A 17,104-nucleotide genomic window follows, 5' to 3' on the forward strand; every position below is an offset into this window, starting at 1 on the left:
CAAAGAGAGAGAACAGTAAAAGTAGTTGATGGGAGTTAAAGGTGTAAAGCCTGAGTGACAGGAGTGATGAGTGACAGGTGTGTTGAGTGACATGTGTGATGAGTGACAGGTGTGTTGAGTGACATGTGTGATGAGTGACAGGTGTGATGAGTGACAGGTGTGTTGAGTGACAGGTGTGATGAGTGACAGGTGTGTTGTCGGGTCAGGTTGATGCTGGGAGGAGGTGAGCAGGAGGAGTCGCTGACATCAGCGTCTATACGCTTCGCATTTGAATTCATTGAAAGACGATAAACTCTCCGATCTCGTGACGACGTCCACCTTCTGAAACAAAGCATCTCCTTGTTTTTAATGTTCCATGACGTCACCATGTGTTTAGTGTGACTTATGTTTTTAGCTTTCTGCACCACAAAATACAACATGAAACTAGTGACAACACCATAACATGAAGCACCTTTTTCCCACCGTTAACGTTTGAATGTAAAGGAGCTTTTTGTCATATTAATTCAGATTCTTTGACAAAACGGCTCCACCAGCAGCAGGAAACTAAAATAACAAACATTTACCAGTGTCAGTACCTGATCCGCGCCTACCCAGTATACCTTGTGGGAAGTCCCACCCCTACTCTGCCTCTGATTGGCTACTGGCTTCTAAAGCTAAACGCTAACGATAGGTAACCTAGCTGTGATGCTAACCGGAGCTTCGGAGCTTCAGAGCTGCCGTGGCCGAGGAGACTCAACCACGGCAGCTGTGAAGGCAGGCTACCTGGTCCGAACACCACGATGGTGTTTCAGCATTTAATTCACTTCTGAGAATTTTTTCAGAGCGGGTTATTTCAGCGTGACTGACAATCTTCACAGGCGCGAGCTAGCTTTTCATCTCAACGAAAAAGTCAATCAGTTTTCGCAAAACTGACAATATTGAAAATCCACATAGTTGATTTTTAAAAAATTCGCAGAAGTGAAGTTAATGATGAAACAACATAGCGGTGTTCGGAATGGCTAACCTCAGCCACGGCAGCTATGAAGCTCCGGTTAGCATCATAGCTAGGCTACCTACGGTTAGCATTTAGCTTTAGAAGCCAGTAGCCAATCAGAGGCAGAGTAGGGGTACTGGGTAGGAGCGCCCGCACATGTGCAGACCGGATCGGGCAGCTGGGACGGATCCCAGGCTGACAGTAGGTGGAATACCCAAGAAGACGTTGTTTACTTTGACAAACAGGGTTACTAAGTACAAAAATATTGTACCAAAGTACAACTTTGTGGTACTTTAGTTTTTGTGCTACTTTATATTGAATACTCAACTACATTTATCTGAAAGCTATAGTTACTGTACAAATTAATATTTTACATACAAAACATTTGATGACCGTACAAATTAATAAGGCATTAATATACTGTAGATGAAACAACAGTATATAAAGTATTTAAAATGACCTGTTTTGTCACCTTCTACAGTACAACGGTTAAATGCTATTTAATGCATCGTTAATAATAATGCAATAATATAATGCATAAGAATGTCTAACACTTTAACCGGGCAGTTTTCTGCATTACTTTACATTTTTTCTATCGATACTCCTGCACATTTACTTAAGTAATATTTTGAATGTAAGGTTTTACTTGTGATGGAGTATTTTTATTTTTACTTAAGTAAAAGATGTGAATACTTCTTCTGTTTCTACCACTGTTGATTACACAGCAAGAAATAATTCATGAAGTCTAATGAAGAATATGCTGGAAGGTGTCACGGTTTCAGAGCCGTTCATCGGTTTCAGAGCCGTTCGTCGGTTTCAAAGCTCTTCGTCGGTTTCAGAGCCGTTCACCGGTTTCAGAGCTCTTCGTCGGTTTCAGAGCCGTTCATCATTTCAGAGCCGTTCATCGGTTTCAGAGCCGTTCATCGTTTCAGAGCCATTCATCGGTTTCAGAGCCGTTCATCGTTTCAGAGCCGTTCATCGGTTTCAGAGCCGTTCATCGTTTCAGAGCCGTTCATCGGTTTCAGAGCTCTTCGTCGGTTTCAGAGCCATTCATCATTTCAGAGCCATTCGTCGGTTTTAGAGCAGTTCATCAGTTTCAGAGCCGTTCGTCAGTTTCAGAGCTCTTCGTCGGTTTCAGAGTCGTTAATCATTTCAGAGCCGTTCGTCGGTTTCAGAGCTCTTCGTCGGTTTCAGAGCCGTTCATCATTTTCAGATCTCTTCGTCGGTTTCAGAGCCGTTCATCATTTCAGAGCCGTTCGTCGGTTTCAGAGCTCTTCGTCGGTTTCAGAGCCGTTCATCATTTTCAGAGCTCTTCGGCGGTTTCAGAGCCGTTCATCATTTCAGAGCCCTTCGTTGGTTTTAGAGCCGTTCATCGGTTTCAGAGCCGTTCATCATTTTCAGAGCTCTTCATTGGTTTCAGAGCCATAAATCATTTCAGAGCCGTTCATCGGTTTCAGAGCCATTCAGCGGTTTCAAAGACAACAGCGACTCCTCTTAGCTTCTCCTCCACATCAGCCTGTAGCTACTTTAAAATGGAGGTTTTGGCACTTTATTGATTCCTCTTGGAAACCGTGACGATCACCATTGAGCTGCTGCGTCATGTTAAATGTATAAACAGTTATTCCATTGAATGGTTGTAGCTGCTGACGATCAGTCATGTGATTCTATACGTTCGTCCTGTTAGCCTAATATGCTTTTTATACTAGTGCTGGAATGGCTGCTGTACGCTGCGGGCTAACTCTTGACGCCATGACACATGGGCAACATTTAGAGGCCAAAAGCATGACAATGTAACTAGTTACAGTGTTGGAGTCGAGTCACCAAACTCCAAGTCCAAGACGAGCCCCAAGTCTTCGATGTTTCAATGTTAAATGTTTAAGTCCGAGTCACTATGGTCACATTGGATTCGCTTTGATCATGAGCAAGTCACAACGGTCATGTCCGAGTCACTTCAGTCATGTTTGAGTCACATTTGAGTCATTACGGACATGTTTGAGTCATGTTCGAGTCACTATGGTCATGTTTGAGTCACATTTGAATCACTACGGTCATGTCCGAGTCCCTACAGTCACGTTCGAGTCATTACGGTCATGACTTGATCACTACGGTCATGTCCGAGTCACTACTGTCATGTCCGAGTCACGACGGTCATGTCTGAATCACGTTCGAGTCACTACGGACATGTACGAGTCACAACAGTAATTTTTGAGTCACGTTTGAATCACTACGGACATGTCCGAGTCACTACAGTCATGTTTGAGTCACTACGATCATGTCCAAGTCACAACGGTCGTGTCTGAATCACTACGATCATGTCCGAGTCACTACGGTCATGTCTGAATCACTACGATCATGTCCGAGTCACTACGGTCATGTCCGAGTCACTATGGTCATGTCCAAGTCACTACGGTCATGTCTGAATCACTACGGTCATGTCTGAATCACTACGGTCATGTCCGAGTCACTTGCAAAGAACATGTCCGAGTCACTATGATCATGCCTGTGTCATGCTCGAGTCATTGCGATCATGTCCAAGTCACCATGGTCATACCTTGTACTGGACTTGAAAAGGTCAGGGTACCATTAATAAAATAGCGGCTAGTTACCAAACAGAACATCCATTAATGTCCCACATCAGACGGACAGAAATCATTTGAGATATTTCTGTCAGTAAGACGACTCGGTTAACTGGAATGGAGACAGACAGTTGATATCAGCTCTGTTCAACGTTGTGTTTGTTCACTTTTATTCACATTGATTTGTCTTAACGATGATTCGGTTCATCTCTCCGTTCCTGTTACAGGTAGTACTGCCCATCTGCATTTCATCAAGATGTTGCCTCCTGTATGTTTCAGCTCGTTTACTCTGACTTCTCTCAATGTAACAACACTGTATGGCTTCACTATAAACTACGCTCATTTATATGCACTTTGTCAGCTAAACAGGATTTATGGAGCGTTCAGGACATGCAGGAACTCACAGCCTCTGTCCTGAATGACTCCCTGCGATGTAGATTATCTGTTTCTGAGAGCACAAGACAGCAGTCCTCTTGTCCTCCACTGGAAGACAGAATAGATCAGCATGTAGCTTTCAGCACACCAATATAACAATATAAGATTCTGATCATTTAAATTTGTTTTCTCAGATGTTTTTTTCCTTTTCAGAATCTGATAGCAGCCTCACGTGTGGGCAGAAAACAAGTGAGCCTTTGTTTGTAAAGAGACGTTAGTTTCCTGGTTTCCAGGTTTTTGTCAAACATTTTGTTGAGTTTTTATTCATCAATCCCTTTCGTTTATATTTATTTATGTTCATTTATTTTACAGATGTATATTTATATGCATTTTGATCACATCCTGTCTGACTCTTTTGGTTGTCTGTGTAATAAGTTAAATGTGAGAAATAAAGTTTGGAGAAAATGTGATTTTTGTTTTTGTAACTTATTGCTTCCGCAACCCTGAACTATCTGGATGGAGTGTAAAAAATAAATGAATCGATGGGCGATTTACAGCACATGATATTCTATCTTTTTCCATGAAAATGCCCAAATCAACAATGAGTATATAAAATGACCGGTTTTGTCACCTTCTACGGTACAACAGTTAAATGCTATTTAATGCATCGTTAATAAAAATGCAATAATATATAAGAATGTTTAACACTTTAACCGGGCAGTTTTCTGCATTACTTTACATTTTTTTTCTATCGATACTCCTGCACATTTACTTAAGTAATATTTTGAATGTAAAGTTTTACTTGTGATGGAGTATTTTTATTTTTACTTAAGTAAAAGATGTGAATACTTCTTCTGTTTCTACCACTGTTGATTACACAGCAAGAAATAATTCATGAAGTCTAATGAAGAATATGCTGAAAGGTGTCACGGTTTCAGAGCCGTTCGTCAGTTTCAGAGCTCTTCGTCGGTTTCAGAGCCGTTCATCGGTTTCAGAGCTCTTCGTCGGTTTCAGAGCCGTTCATCGGTTTCAGAGCTCTTCGGCAGTTTCAGAGCCTACGGTCTTGTCTGAATCAAAAGTAAACATGTCAATTTATTATGAGAGATATTGTTTTGGGGATTTTGAATAAACAAAACACATTTTCCCATAATAATGTCTTCAAAGATATGATCAATGACAAATCTGCAAAGGGCTTTGTCTTTTTTTTTATTTCTGCATGTAGTGACTGACAGGGTAATATTTATTAATAATTGTGAAGGACACTTCCTTAACCTTATTCACTATTAGGTATTTATGAAGAAGAATCCAGACCTTCCTCCAACAGTCTATATATAATTTGCAAACAAGTTCCAATATGCCAGGACATCTGGAATAGACAACATGTCTTTGAAAAAGGACAGTTATGGCTCTATTATTATTGTGATGATGTGGTGAGAAACATATTGATCCTACTGGGGAGTCAGCTGGGTGGGCTTATCTCTACTTTCTTATTAAGCAGTAAAACAACGACTTACAAGATTTCTAATAAACAATCACTGCAGTCTCTGGATGGGGATAAACTTAGTGTGTACGTCCCAGTACATTACAGTGGGAACACCTTCCACGCCGTGCAGAACGTGCAGCGGTCTGTCGCCCGGGATCCAGTCCGGGGTGCGCGGAGTACAGAAGCGCACGTCGAGCCGGGAGACTGGCGGTCGCCCGGTAGTCCCGCCCTAGTTCGGCCGTCAGTCCAACCCGGACAGCTGAGGCAGCGGGGCCCGAGGCCGGCGCCAGCAGAGCAGAGCTCTCCATTCTCTCCCCGGCGGTGTCCTGCTGCTGCCGCGCCCCTCAAGTCCAAATCCATTCTCCGCTAGTTTACAGTCATTCAGGGCTACTACAACAAGCTAGCTGTGTTAGCTAACATGCTACTGTATTGACCTATTGCCTTACTGCTAGTTTGTCCCACTCACATACATACAGCGGTAGAGAATTGAAGATGACATTTGGAAATAATTGTTCGACCAACCCGCTGTCAATCATGTAGTCTGCTGGTTGTTGATTAGTAACCAGCTCATTTGACGTATATTGGCCAATCACAGACAAGCATGAAAAAAATTAAATGCATTGAGTTGATAGGAGATGTCCTGCCCCAAGGGAGGACAGAGGGTCCCCGTCCTCCCTTCACGTGACCACAACCATTTCACACACACACAGACTGCCCTTTCCTCTCTGCCCTGTGGGGTCGCTGTTGAGGCATTTTAATTAGAATGGATTAAATAATGGGTTTTTTCTAAAGAAGAGAGAAAAATATTTTATAAATGATACTGAGATTTGGTAATGGTTTATTTTCATTTTGATCTCCCTCTTACCTCTCAAAAAATAGTGGAGCAACTTCCTCTGCCTCTATGGACCAGCCTCCACTGATGTACATATAATTATATATACTGGAAAAACAAAGTTCGGAAACTTGTGTTTGGTGGATTATTTCTCTGTTGTTACAATGCTAATGGTCATTGTATTTTACATCGTTGGAAAGCCTGTTTATTTACCTTCGCAAATGATGTCCAACTTGTAAGGATCATGCATTTGTGGGATGAGCAGCACAGCTGATTATGTGGGTAGCGCCCAAGAAAAATTTGCCAAAATGCTCTGCCAATGGTAAACAATGTATTCTCATAACGCTACCAGGAAGCCTGCAATGACTGCCCTTCACTTTCAGGCCCATTTGTGCTGGTGTCAACAACACAGACAATGGAACCTGAACATGTGGGGGAATGTCATGTTCAGTGATGAGTCCAGGTTCTGTCTGCCAAAGTTGGATGGCAGGGTCAAAGTATGATGACAACATGGAGAACGCTATGCTGATTGTTGAACCGATGAGCTTTTGGTGGGGGCAGTGTCATGGTGTGGCGGGGCATCTCCCTCACTGGCAAAACAAGGCTTGTCATCATTGAAGGCCATCTCAATGCAGTGAGATATCGGGATGAGATTCTGCAGCCAGTGGCGATCTAATATCTCCACAATCTGGGACCTAACTTCATCCTCCAAGAAACAACGCTCCCCCCCACAGAGCCAGGGTTATCACAGACTACCTCCACAATGTGGGAGTAGAGAGAATGGAACGGCCTGCCAAGAGTCCAGACCTCAACCCAATTCAACACTTGTGGGATCAGCTTGGGCGTGCTGTACGTGTTAGAGTGACCAACACAACCACGTTGGCTGACCTGCAACCAATCCTGGTTGAGGAATGGAACGCCATCCCACAGAAACATGTGACCAGGTTGGTGACCAGCATGAGGAGGAGGTGCCAGGCTGTTGTGGCTGCGTATGGATCTTCCACCGCTACTGAGGCTCCTGACGGTGTGTTAAATGAATAAAGTGTAAAATAACCAATATGTCTTGTTTGTTCCTTGTTACTGATAGAGAGTTCAATCATCCAATCCACAAAACAACTCAAAACAAGAGTCAATACCAACAGGAGAATACACTGTTTACCATTGACGAAGCATTTTGGCAAATTATTCTTGGGCGCTACCCACATAATCAGCTGTGCTGCTCATCCCACAAATGCATGATCCTTACAAGTTGGACATCATTGCGAAGGTAAATAAACAGGCTTTCCAACAATGTAAAATACAATGACCATTAATATTGTAACAACAGAGAAATAATCAACCAAACCCAAGTTTCCGAACTTTGTTTTTCCAGTTTATATAATTATTTGAGTCCAGTCAATTTGATTTAATAGCCCATTATTATTGGTGTCATTATATTATTATTATTGTTATTAATAATAATAATAATAATAATAATAATAATAATAATAATAGTAATAATAATAATAGTAATAATTCATAATAATAATTAGGATGTATTTATAGGATAAACCGTGCTAGGTGAAGTTAAATGTATTCAGGCAGGCCACGGTCTACTCGGCCTCAGCTTTGCACCAGGGGTCCTTTAAGCTATCCATCGCTAATGCTTGTTAGCTGCTGTGCTAGCTAGCATGCTAGGTACGCAGTGAGTGGTGGAGTCAGATGATGTTGATGTTGATGGATCAGCTCTCTGCTGAGAATGAACCCGAAACACGTCAGGTTGGTGCACTTTACTCTACTAATACATTCAGACTCAGAGCCCGGCTCTCTGAAACACACCTCAACACGTCTACCTGTGAGAGCTGCTGCGACACAGAGCTGGGAACGTTAACTACTACACAGCCGCGGAGGCTTCGCTTTCTCTAGCTAACGGTAGCTTAGCTAGCTACCGTTGTCTAGCCTCCGGTCCTGGCTGTTCTCCGGTCTATGGAGGAGATGTTGATCCCCAGCTGTCGGTTTACAGCAGCCTGGCTTATAACGTAGAACACGTGATGTTTACATTCACTGAACTGTGAAGTTACATATTTAATGTCACAAAGCAGCGTGCACAATGATTTAGTCCTCAAACGGTCCACTGTTAGACCTGCTAGCTCACTGTCAGGGCTCTCTGTGGACATGAGACCGTTTTAAATGTTAAAATTAGTTGACGTGTCATGATGCGTTTGATTGAGTCCCAGTGTGTCAACAGTTAAACTGGTAGATTAGTGAATGATGTTCAGTTTTAAACCTCCGTCTGTCCATACATACATGGCGGAATGGGCTCTCTGTCAACCAGCATCAGACTGATCCATCAGTCCACTAGATCAGATCAGTCCACTAGATCAGATCAGTTCACTTCCATACTTAAAGTGATTAAACCAACCTCCCCAGCTGTTTACTGTAACCTTACAACACATCTAGAGTTAACCAGCTACAGCTGAATGTTTGCCATTGTAACCTAACGTTAGCTAGTGAACTAGTTAAGACTGAGACGGGTTAGTTAGAGCAACGTGATCGTGTTTCAGAGGGATGTAAACATCAGAGAGTGAATGCTAACTGACTTCTGTCCTTCATCCATCTGATAACAAGCTGTTTAGCGTTCATCTCAGACTAAAGTTAAAATCACTTTCTTCTGATTCATTCATGTGGTTCTAAACTGTTATATGAGCCGTCACATCTTCCTATAACAGCATGGGGTTGCATAGTGCGTAGCTAGTTCACGTTAGCTGAGATGCTAAGCTACTGTATCAGGCCCTTACAAGGAACTAGCTCAAGTCAATAGTTAGTGAACTTGTGGGAGTCATGAACATGGGCTGGGCTCTGATTAGTCACATCTGGGTTCTTGTGTGGAATTTACTGTAGCTGCCAAACCACACAGTAAGCACTGACACGCCTCATATTACCCAGACTGACTTGCATCATGTCAGGTGAGCTCTATCCTTTAATGTAAGAGTCTATAAATACACAGCAGTCTGCTGCCACGTGGAGCTATTAAAGGAGTGGCTCCTAGAATAGTGTTCATACTAATGTTGCATGAAAGGCAGGTGAGGAGGGAAACTCTAATGCTGTGAGCTCAAATGAAAGTTGTCTTTTGTTCATATAAATATAGAGCTGAATGAAATGTTGGTCCTCTCTTGCCAAGCTGGAAACTATACATGTGTAAAAAGTGTTAATGAAACAGGGGTGCAACTAATAACTGCTCGAATTATCGATTATTTGATGAATTTTTTTGGTCCATGAAATGTCAAAAAATACATTTTAAAAAGAAAGAAGGCCCTTAACAAATTTCCCAAAGCCCTAGAAGACATGGTATGACAATAATTTTTATTTTTTTTTCTCACTTGTGAGAATTCGCTCCTTTTCTTTGTCATACACACGTAGGCAAAATTGTTGGTACCCTTCCGTTAAAGAAAGAAAAACCCACAATGGTCACTGAAATAACTTGAAACTGACAAAAGTAATAATAAATAAAAATTCACTGAAAATTAACTAATGAAAATCAGATATTGCTTTTGAATTGTGGTTCAACAGAATCATTTTAAAAAAACAAACTAATGAAACTGGCCTGGACAAAAATGATGGTACCCGTAACTTAATATTTAGTTGTACAACCTTTCGAGGCAATCACTTCAATCGAGTGATTTCTGTAACTCTCAATGAGACTTCTGCACCTGTCGACAGGTATTTTGGCCCACTCCTCGTGAGCAAACTGCTCTAGCTGTCTCAGGTTTGAAGGGTGCCTTCTCCGAATGCATGTTTCAGCTCCTTCCACAGATGTTCAATAGGATTTAGATCCGGGCTCATAGAAGGCCACTTCAGAATAGTCCAATATTTTGTTCTTAGCCATTCTTGGGTGTTTTTAGCTGTGTGTTTTGGGTCATTATCCTGTTTGAGGACCCATGACCTGCAACTGAGACCAAGCTTTCTGACACTGGGCAGCACATTTCGCTCCAGAATGCCTTGATTGTGTTCAGATTTTCATTGTACCCGGCACAGATTCAAGACACCCTGTGCCAGATGCAGCAAAGCAGCCCCAGAACATAACCAAGCCTCCTCCATGTTTCACATTAGGTACAGTGTTCTTTTCTTTGTATGCTTAATTTTTGCGTCTGTGAACATAGAGCTGATGTGACTTGCCAAAAAGCTCCAGTTTTGTCTCATCTGTCCAAAGGACATTCTCCCAGAAGCTTTGTGGCTTGTCAATATGCATTTTGGCAAATTCCAGTCTCGCTTTTTTATGATTTGCGTCCTCCTCGGTCGTCTTCCATTAAGTCTACTTTGGCTCAAACAGCGACGGATGGTGCGATCTGACACTGATGTACCTTGACCTTGGAGTTCACCTCTAATCTCTTTGGAAGTTGTTCTAGGCTCTTTGGTTACCATTCGTATTATCCGTCTCTTCGATTTGTCATCAATTTTCCTCTTGCGGCCACGTCCAGGGAGGTTGGCTACAGTCCCGTGGACCTTAAACTTCTGAATAATATGTGCAGCTGTAGTCACAGGAACATCAAGCTGCTTGGAGATGGTCTTATAGCCTTTACCTTTAACATGCTTGTCTATAATTGTCCTTCTAACCTCCCGAGACAACTCTCTCCTTAGCTTTCTGTGGTCCATGTTCAGTGTGGTACACACCATGATACCAAACAGCACAGTGACTACTTTTCACCCTTTAAATAGGCAGACTGACTGATTACAAGTTTGAAGACACCTGTGATGCTAATTACAGGACACACCTTAGTTTAATATGTCCCTATGGTCAAATTATTTTACATCTTTTCTACGGGTACCATCATTTTTGTCCAGACCAGTTTCATTAGTTTGTTTTTTAAAATGATTCTGTTGAACCACAATTCAAAAGCAATATCTGATTTTCATTAGTTAATTTTCAGTGAATTTTTATTTATTATTACTTTTGTCAGTTTCAAGTTATTTCAGTGACTATTGTGGGTTTTTCTTTCTTTAACGGAAGGGTACCAACAATTTTGCCTACGTGTGTATATGACAGTAAATTGAATATAATGTCATCCCTCTCGACTTTTGGAAATTGTGGCATTTTCACTATTTTCTGGCACCCACTCGTTAATTGATAAGCTAAAAGGCAGATTAATTGATGAAACTAATAGTTTCAGCCTTAGTTGGTCAGACTTTACAGATGTTTGGATTTAAAAGCCTCAGTCTTTTCCCTTCTGTGTCCTCTGCTGTCTCCAGGGATGACCTGACGACAGCAACGTCTGGCTTCTTTGACCTGTTCCTCCATCATCATCCCAGCTCTGTCGGGTAGGACGCCTCCCCCACATCTTTACCCCCACATCCTCCTCCTTCAGAGACCTTCAACAAGCCGGGATTGAGCCGCAGCCCCTCAGAGACCCTCTGCCAACGCGCTTCATTACAAAGAGACCATGTATTGCCTACAGTGGCTACTTCCTGTGCTGCTCATCCCCAAGCCGCTGAACCCGGCGCTGTGGTTCAACCATTCCATGTTCATGGGCTTCTACCTGCTCAGCTTCCTGCTGGAGAGGAAGCCCTGCACCATCTGTGCCTTGGTTTTCCTCGCTGCCCTCTTTCTCATCTGCTACAGCTGCTGGGGCAACTGCTTCCTCTACCACTGCCAGGACGCCTCGCTGCCGGACGCCGCCCACGACCCAGCGATTGTTGGGACCTAGGAGAGAAAAAGGGGGGAGATATATCGAAAAGGGGGAGTGGGGGGTGAGAAGGGTGACGAGGCATTGCTGGAGAATAATTCTGCCATGCTGTAAGAAGGGACAGGTGGTGTAGAGGAAGCACTGCTGGAGGGGAATACCGCAAATAAAGCGAGCGCTCGGCCAAAGGCGGTACTGAGGAGGAGGAGAGCCAGTTCGGGAGGATTATGGGGGGCTGTTTGGCCATGCTGTAAAGAAAGACAGACTTGAATCTGAGGTGGTAGGAGGAGAGGAGTAGACACTATGTAAACCTTTATGTAACAGGAGGGGAAGGGGGGGCATCCACACCTGAAACACTAAGGGAAGGACGTGTGTCCACTTGAGGAAGAATTTCACTAACTTTTCATTCCAGCATTTAAATGACAATTAGACAGTTCATCCACCACAGGTGACGTCAGCCTGAAGTGACCACTGTGTTTCAGTATTCTGGTTCCTTTCTGGCTTGTTTACTTCCAACACTGCGCAACAGAGACGTTATTTTCTCTAGAAACCTGTTGGGTCGTCATTTTAGAATGAAAATACTCTTCACCTCAAACTGCCAACATTCACACAACCCCGCTGAAAGCTGCAGATGTTTCACTGGCAGCCGTGTTTGCTTCTCAGTCTCATACCCATAACTTTAGACACCAGTGTTACAGAATAGTTGGCATCTTGACATGTTTGCCCCCCAGCTCTAGAGAAACGAGGGGCAACATGCCTTTCACAGTCCACCCTGACCGAACTCTGTCACCACTTTGGCTCTGCACACGTTAAGCTGGTTATACACTGTATGATTCTAGCCCATTTCTGGCCAGAATTTTTAGCCGCACGACTAATTTTAGAGTCGGACCGAATTTCAGCTTCGTCGGGCGTCGTTTGCCGTGCAGTGTACGGGGGGGACCGAGGACAGATTAATTCCTACAGACCGGCCGTCAGAAAGTCGGATGAATTTCTGACATGTTAGAAGTTTTGGTCGTCCGTCTACAGGCTCTCACACAGTTGAAGCAGAGCAGCTGATTCACCAACGTCAGAGCCTTTTTTCTCTTCTTTTGACAGTAATCAGAGCGTAGCTATCAAGATAACAATGTCGGCTACAATAGATATAGCTAGTAAAACGTAGCTAGCTTACCTCCAATTCTCTCTGCAAAATAGGCAAGCCACACTGTCCACGTCATCCTCGCTATAGCGAGTCCATATAACATATGCCACCTCTTTTATTAGACGTTTCAGCAAACAGGATGGCTAAGATGATCAAGGCAGCACGTTTCTGCCTTGTTAGCATTGTGACCCGTACAGACCTCTGCTAGCAAACAAACTTTACCTGCCTCGGAGCTTTCAAACCAATCTTTATTGACAACTGTCAACAGTCAGAACGGCAGTACAGCGTAGAGTGTGAGCACATAAATCTTGAGCTTTGGCTTTACATCGCAAATGATCTACTCATACAGTAGGAGAAGTGGTTGCACAACATTTCTATAATCATACAGTGTATGTCGAGCTTAACGCTGTCCTCAACCAGGAGAGCACTCAGACTCTGGACAATCAGTAAGTATGCTGTGAATAATTCCTCCTCTGCCACATCGCCACACAGACACACCTCAGAAGGTGTTATAATGCTGAGTCCTGTTGTTATTACCCACTGTGCTCTGCAGTTGCCCCTCTCCTCGTCTTCCTCTTCTCCTCTTCCTCCTCTCACCTCAGAGTGAATGTGCCCGGCCGCCAGATTCACCATCTCAACTGTTTTTTGTTTTTCTTGTGCATGGGTTGCTGTTATTATTATTTTTTTCCACACACACATTTTAATGAATTAAAACAAAATGCTGAACGTTTCCAAAGGGTCGAATAATCTGGATGTGTGACGGGTGGATGAAAGAATATTTGTGTTCTGTGCGATATGTGTTTTTTTTTTTGTGATCATGACATGCTGATAAGCGTAAAAAGTGGCGATACACAAGGTGACATAACAGTAGATGGTCAGTATTTTCAGTATTAATAAGTAATACAGAAACGGTGTCAATCACTGACAAGTTAATGGTGATCACTAACGCTGTCACAGTTCCCTCGTGTGTCGCTGCTGTAAGTGTTTGGTTTAGCTGTCAGACACAAGCTACGGTGTTTATACTGTGTACCTATCTGTGTGTGTGTGTGGCCTCCTGTCGCAGTGCTGAACATGCTCACCGCTACATCATTGCTTTGGTTTTAATTTAAATAAAGTTTTTCCTCTCAACGTGTTAAACTGTGTCAAACTCGGTATTCTGTTTATCTTTAACCCTCTGAGACCCACAATAGAGCCGTTCTAGTCTTTTTTAGGGGGATCCAGGGGGTCTTTAGGGGGAGATAGCAGGTCAACAGTAGATGTCAGTAGCATTCATCCATCCTCTGAATGCTCTAGGTCTCCAGTCTGATCCATCCATCCTCTGAATGCTCTAGGTCTCCAGTCTGATCCATCCATCCTCTGAATGCTCCAGGTCTCTAGTTTGATCCATCCATCCTCTGAATGCTCTAGGTCTCTAGTTTGTGGCTGTAAAGTTTCATGAGGCTATTGTCCTAGAGGTCACCATAGGACTTTATATATATATATACTTTAATTATGTTCTGGAATATTTTTATGCAGTTCTAGAAAATGATTATTGTATTGTATAATTGATAAAGCTTTATATATATATATATATATATGTATATATATACATATATACATATGTATATATGTATGTATATATATATATATACATATATATATATATATATATATATGTATATATGTATATATAAATAAATATATATATATACAGCTCTGGAAAAAATTAAGAGACCACTTCAAAATTATCAGTTTCTCTGGTTTTACTATTTATTGGTATGTGTTTGAGTAAAATGACCATTTTAGTTTTATTCTATAAACTACTGACAACATTTCTCCCAAATTTCAAATAAAAATATTGTCATTTAGAGCATTTATTTGCAGAAAATGACAACTGGTCAAAATAACAAAAAAGATGCAGTGTTTTCAGATCTGGAATAATGCAAAGAAAACAACTCCATATACATTTTTAAACAACAAAATACTAATGTTTTAACTTAGGAAGAGTTCAGAAATCGATATCTGGTGGAATAACCTTGATTTACAATCACAGCTTTCATGCGTCTTGGCATGCTCTCCACCAGTCTTTCACATTGCTGTTGGGTGACTTTATGCCACTCCTCAGCTGGGCTTTGTTTGAGGGCTTGTGACCATCCATCTTCCTCTTGATCACATTCCAGAGGTTTTCAATGGGATTCAGGTCTGGAGAATGGGCTGGCCATGACAGGGTCCTGATCTGGTGGTCCTTCATCCACACCTTCACTGACCTGGCTGTGTGGCATGGAGTATTGTCCTGCTGGAAAAAACACTCCTCAGAGTTGGGGAACATTGTCAGAGCAGAAGGAAGCAAAGAAGAGCCAGGCTGAGGTTTGCAAAAGACCATAAGGATTGGACCATAGAGGACTGGAGTAAGGTCATCTTCTCTGATGAGTCCAATTTTCAGCTTTGCCCAACACCTGGTCGTCTAATGGTTAGACGGAGACCTGTAGAGGCCTACAAGCCTCAGTGTCTCGCACCTACTGTGAAATTTGGTGGAGGATCGGTGATGATCTGGGGGTGCTTCAGCAAGGCTGGAATCGGGCAGATTTGTCTTTGTGAATCAAGCCAAGTACAAACCTCAGCCTGGCTCTTTGCTTCTTTGGTGCTCTGACAATGTTCCCCAACTCTGAGGAGTGTTTTTTCCAGCAGGACAATGCTCCATGCCACACCGCCAGGTCAGTGAAGGTGTAGATGAAGGACCCCCAGATCAGGACCCTGTCATGGCCAGCCCAATCTCCAGACCTGAATCCCATTGAAAACCTCTGGAATGTGATCAAGAGGAAGATGGATGGTCACAAGCCCTCAAACAAAGCCCAGCTGAGGAGTGGCATAAAGTCACCCAACAGCAATGTGAAAGACTGGTGGAGAGCATGCCAAGACGCATGAAAGCTGTGATTGTAAATCAAGGTTATTCCACCAGATATCGATTTCTGAACTCTTCCTAAGTTAAAACATTAGTATTTTGTTGTTTAAAAATGTATATGGAGTTGTTTTCTTTGCATTATTCCAGATCTGAAAACACTGCATCTTTTTTGTTATTTTGACCAGTTGTCATTTTCTGCAAATAAATGCTCTAAATGACAATATTTTTATTTGAAATTTGGGAGAAACGTTGTCAGTAGTTTATAGAATATAACAAAAAATTTCATTTTACTCAAACACATACCAATAAATAGTAAAACCAGAGAAACTGATCATTTTGAAGTGGTCTCTTATTTTTTTCCAGAGCTATATATATATATATACAGACGTAGGCAAAGTTGTTGGTAACGTTCCGTTAAAGAGAGAAAAACCCACAATGGTCACTGAAATAACTTGAAACTGACAAAAGTAATAATAAATAAAAATTTACTGAAAATGAACTAATGAAAATCAGATATTGTTTTTGAATTGTGGTTCAACAGAATCATTTTAAAAAACAAACTAATGAAACTGGCCAGGACAAAAATGATGGTACCCCTAGAAAAGATGTAAAATAATGTGACCATAGGGACATATTAAACTAAGGTGTGTCCTGTAATTAGCATCACAGGTATCTTCAAACTTGTAATCAGTCAGTCTGCCTATTTAAAGGGTGAAAAGTAGTCACTGTGCTGTTTGGCATCATGGTGTGTACCACACTGAACATGGACCACAGAAAGCTAAGGAGAGAGTTGTCTCAGGAGATCAGAAAGAACATTATAGACCTTCATGTTAAAGGTAAAGGCTATAAGACCATCTCCAAGCAGCTTGATGTTCCTGTGACTACAGCTGCACATATTATTCAGAAGTTTAAGGTCCATGGGACTGTAGCCTACCTCCCTGGACGTGGCCGCAAGGGGAAAATTGATGACATATTGAAGAGACGGATAATACGAATGGTAACCAAAGAGCCCAGAACAACTTCCAAAGAGATTAGAGGTGAACTCCAAGGTCAAGGTACATCAGTGTCAGATCGCACCATCCGTCACTGTTTGAGCCAAAGTGGACTTAATGGAAGACGACCCAGGAGGACACCAAATCATAAAAAAGCGAGACTAGAATTTTCCAAAATGCATATTGACAAGCCACAA

General features: G+C 42.2%; 2 protein-coding genes across 5 annotated transcripts in view; both read left to right on the forward strand.

Moving 5' to 3' along the window:
* podxl2 (podocalyxin-like 2) overlaps positions 1–4,394 on the forward strand; it is a 36,253-nt gene extending 31,859 nt beyond the window's left edge. The window contains exons 14-15 of one of the 4 annotated variants that reach the window (XR_012595724.1): positions 1–2,047; positions 2,087–4,394. The exon at positions 1–2,047 is cut by the window's left edge and continues 186 nt beyond it. The gene's annotated coding sequence lies outside the window, so the exon portion shown is untranslated. The other 3 variants (XR_012595726.1, XR_012595725.1, XM_074649737.1) reach the window with 3 other exon arrangements.
* A 7,122-nt stretch (positions 4,395–11,516) lies between these two features.
* On the forward strand, positions 11,517–14,171 carry blcap (bladder cancer associated protein). The gene has a single exon (XM_074649751.1). It carries the CDS (start codon positions 11,657–11,659, stop codon positions 11,918–11,920), a length of 264 nt encoding a protein of 87 aa, XP_074505852.1. The 5' UTR covers positions 11,517–11,656; the 3' UTR covers positions 11,921–14,171.
* Positions 14,172–17,104: the final 2,933 nt, after the last annotated feature.

This window comes from Sebastes fasciatus, chromosome 1 (genome assembly GCF_043250625.1).
Source record: "Sebastes fasciatus isolate fSebFas1 chromosome 1, fSebFas1.pri, whole genome shotgun sequence".
Lineage (NCBI taxonomy): Eukaryota > Metazoa > Chordata > Actinopteri > Perciformes > Sebastidae > Sebastes > Sebastes fasciatus.

Coding starts and splice junctions, on each gene's coding strand:
- blcap (XM_074649751.1), top strand. CDS start 11,657: ATGTATTGCCTACAGTGGCTACTTCCTGTGCTGCTCATCCCCAAGCCG.